The following is a 1,273-nucleotide window of genomic DNA, read 5'->3' as shown; positions in this document are numbered from 1 at the left end:
ACAAACTGGAAATAGAGAACAGTGTGAATCTCTGTCCTGGAGGACAGAGATTCACACTGTTCTCTATTTCCAGTTTGTCCATCTCACTGGTGTCCTGAAGGGTGTGGATGAAGAACCATCCAGGAGAATCCACCACTGTGAGCCGCCTTCCTTCAACCACACTGTGGCTTATTTCACTGCCTGTTGTTGTTCTTCCAACACTTTCAGTAAGACTAAATGCATTTTTTCCCAGAATGATGTTTCCTGCTGAACTTTTTCCAACATATGATTCACCAATCATCAATATTCTCAAATGGTTTGGAGGAACTTTTCCACCTAAATCATTAAAACAAACCAATCATTTATTATTTAAAAGTTTGCAGCTCAGGTCTGTTTAGAGTAGAGTTGATAATGTGGAGAAAAAAATACATTTGTCAAAGAAAAAAGCAGCTGTTAGTTTATTGGAATTCGTATGAGAAAATAAATGAACTAAGTGAATCCTTAGATTAAGATGGTTTTACAATGAATCCTGTTTCTTTTTCTATTTTACCAACAATAAAAAAAAAACTTTTTCCAAATGTTCTAATTAAATAATATGTTTTGTATGTCGAGCTCCCAGAGACGTCTGCAGAAACATTTATTGCTTTATTCTGACAGAAATAAAGTAGAATTACCTTCAATCTGCAGCTTCTGGTTTCTTCTTTGTTTCTGAACTTCATCAAACCTTTTTGAGGCTTTTTTAACCAAATCTTTCAGTCTCTCTCTCAGAGCATTTCCATCAGATTCATCAACAGAACAGTGTCTGCCCCTGTTCTGTTCAATCATCGCCTCAATTTTCTCTAGAAGGATTTTGACTTGATCTCTATCTTCTCTGTTGCTGATGTTGAGAACATGTTTTCTGTTTCCACATTGTTGAAGGATCCACTGCAGGGCTGGACTTCTTCTGATTTTGGATTCAATGGTTTCATCACTACATGGATGGACTGCAGTGAACAGCACGATGGTGTGACTGAGAACATCTGCTATGAAAAGTTTCAAGTGTTCCTGTAGAGATAGTTTGACATGATGAGATAAATATAAACTAACAGGAATGACCAGAAGAAAGACATGAGGTCCTGGGGGACACAGATGGACGCTCTTATGGATTTCTATCTGATCCAGTTTTGGGGTTTCTTCTCTTGGATAAAACCACCACCAGCCTGGAGTATCAACCACTGTGAGTCGTCTGCCGAGTACTTCCTGCTGCCTCGCTTCACTCTGAGCTGTTCTTCTGCTGGTGTCAAAAACATTGTGA

The 1,273-nt window shown here is 38.6% G+C and overlaps 1 protein-coding gene across 1 annotated transcript in view; it reads right to left on the bottom strand.

Annotated features, from left to right (window-relative positions):
- The window catches only part of LOC107103771 (GTPase IMAP family member 8-like), a 7,432-nt gene that overhangs the window by 3,344 nt on the left and 2,815 nt on the right, over window positions 1–1,273 (bottom strand). Inside the window, exons 3-4 of the mRNA XM_015403595.1 lie at window positions 654–1,266; window positions 7–315 (exon numbers count right to left, since the gene is read on the bottom strand). Of these exons, the coding sequence (XP_015259081.1) occupies window positions 7–315; window positions 654–1,266 (922 nt within the window). The remainder of the gene's footprint in view (window positions 1–6; window positions 316–653; window positions 1,267–1,273) is intronic.

The sequence above is a fragment of the Cyprinodon variegatus genome, unplaced genomic scaffold (assembly GCF_000732505.1).
Source record: "Cyprinodon variegatus isolate N-32 unplaced genomic scaffold, C_variegatus-1.0 Scaffold1526, whole genome shotgun sequence".
Taxonomy (NCBI): domain Eukaryota; kingdom Metazoa; phylum Chordata; class Actinopteri; order Cyprinodontiformes; family Cyprinodontidae; genus Cyprinodon; species Cyprinodon variegatus.
Note: the sequence above shows the minus strand (reverse complement) of the source record. Positions and strands in the feature narration are given on the sequence as shown.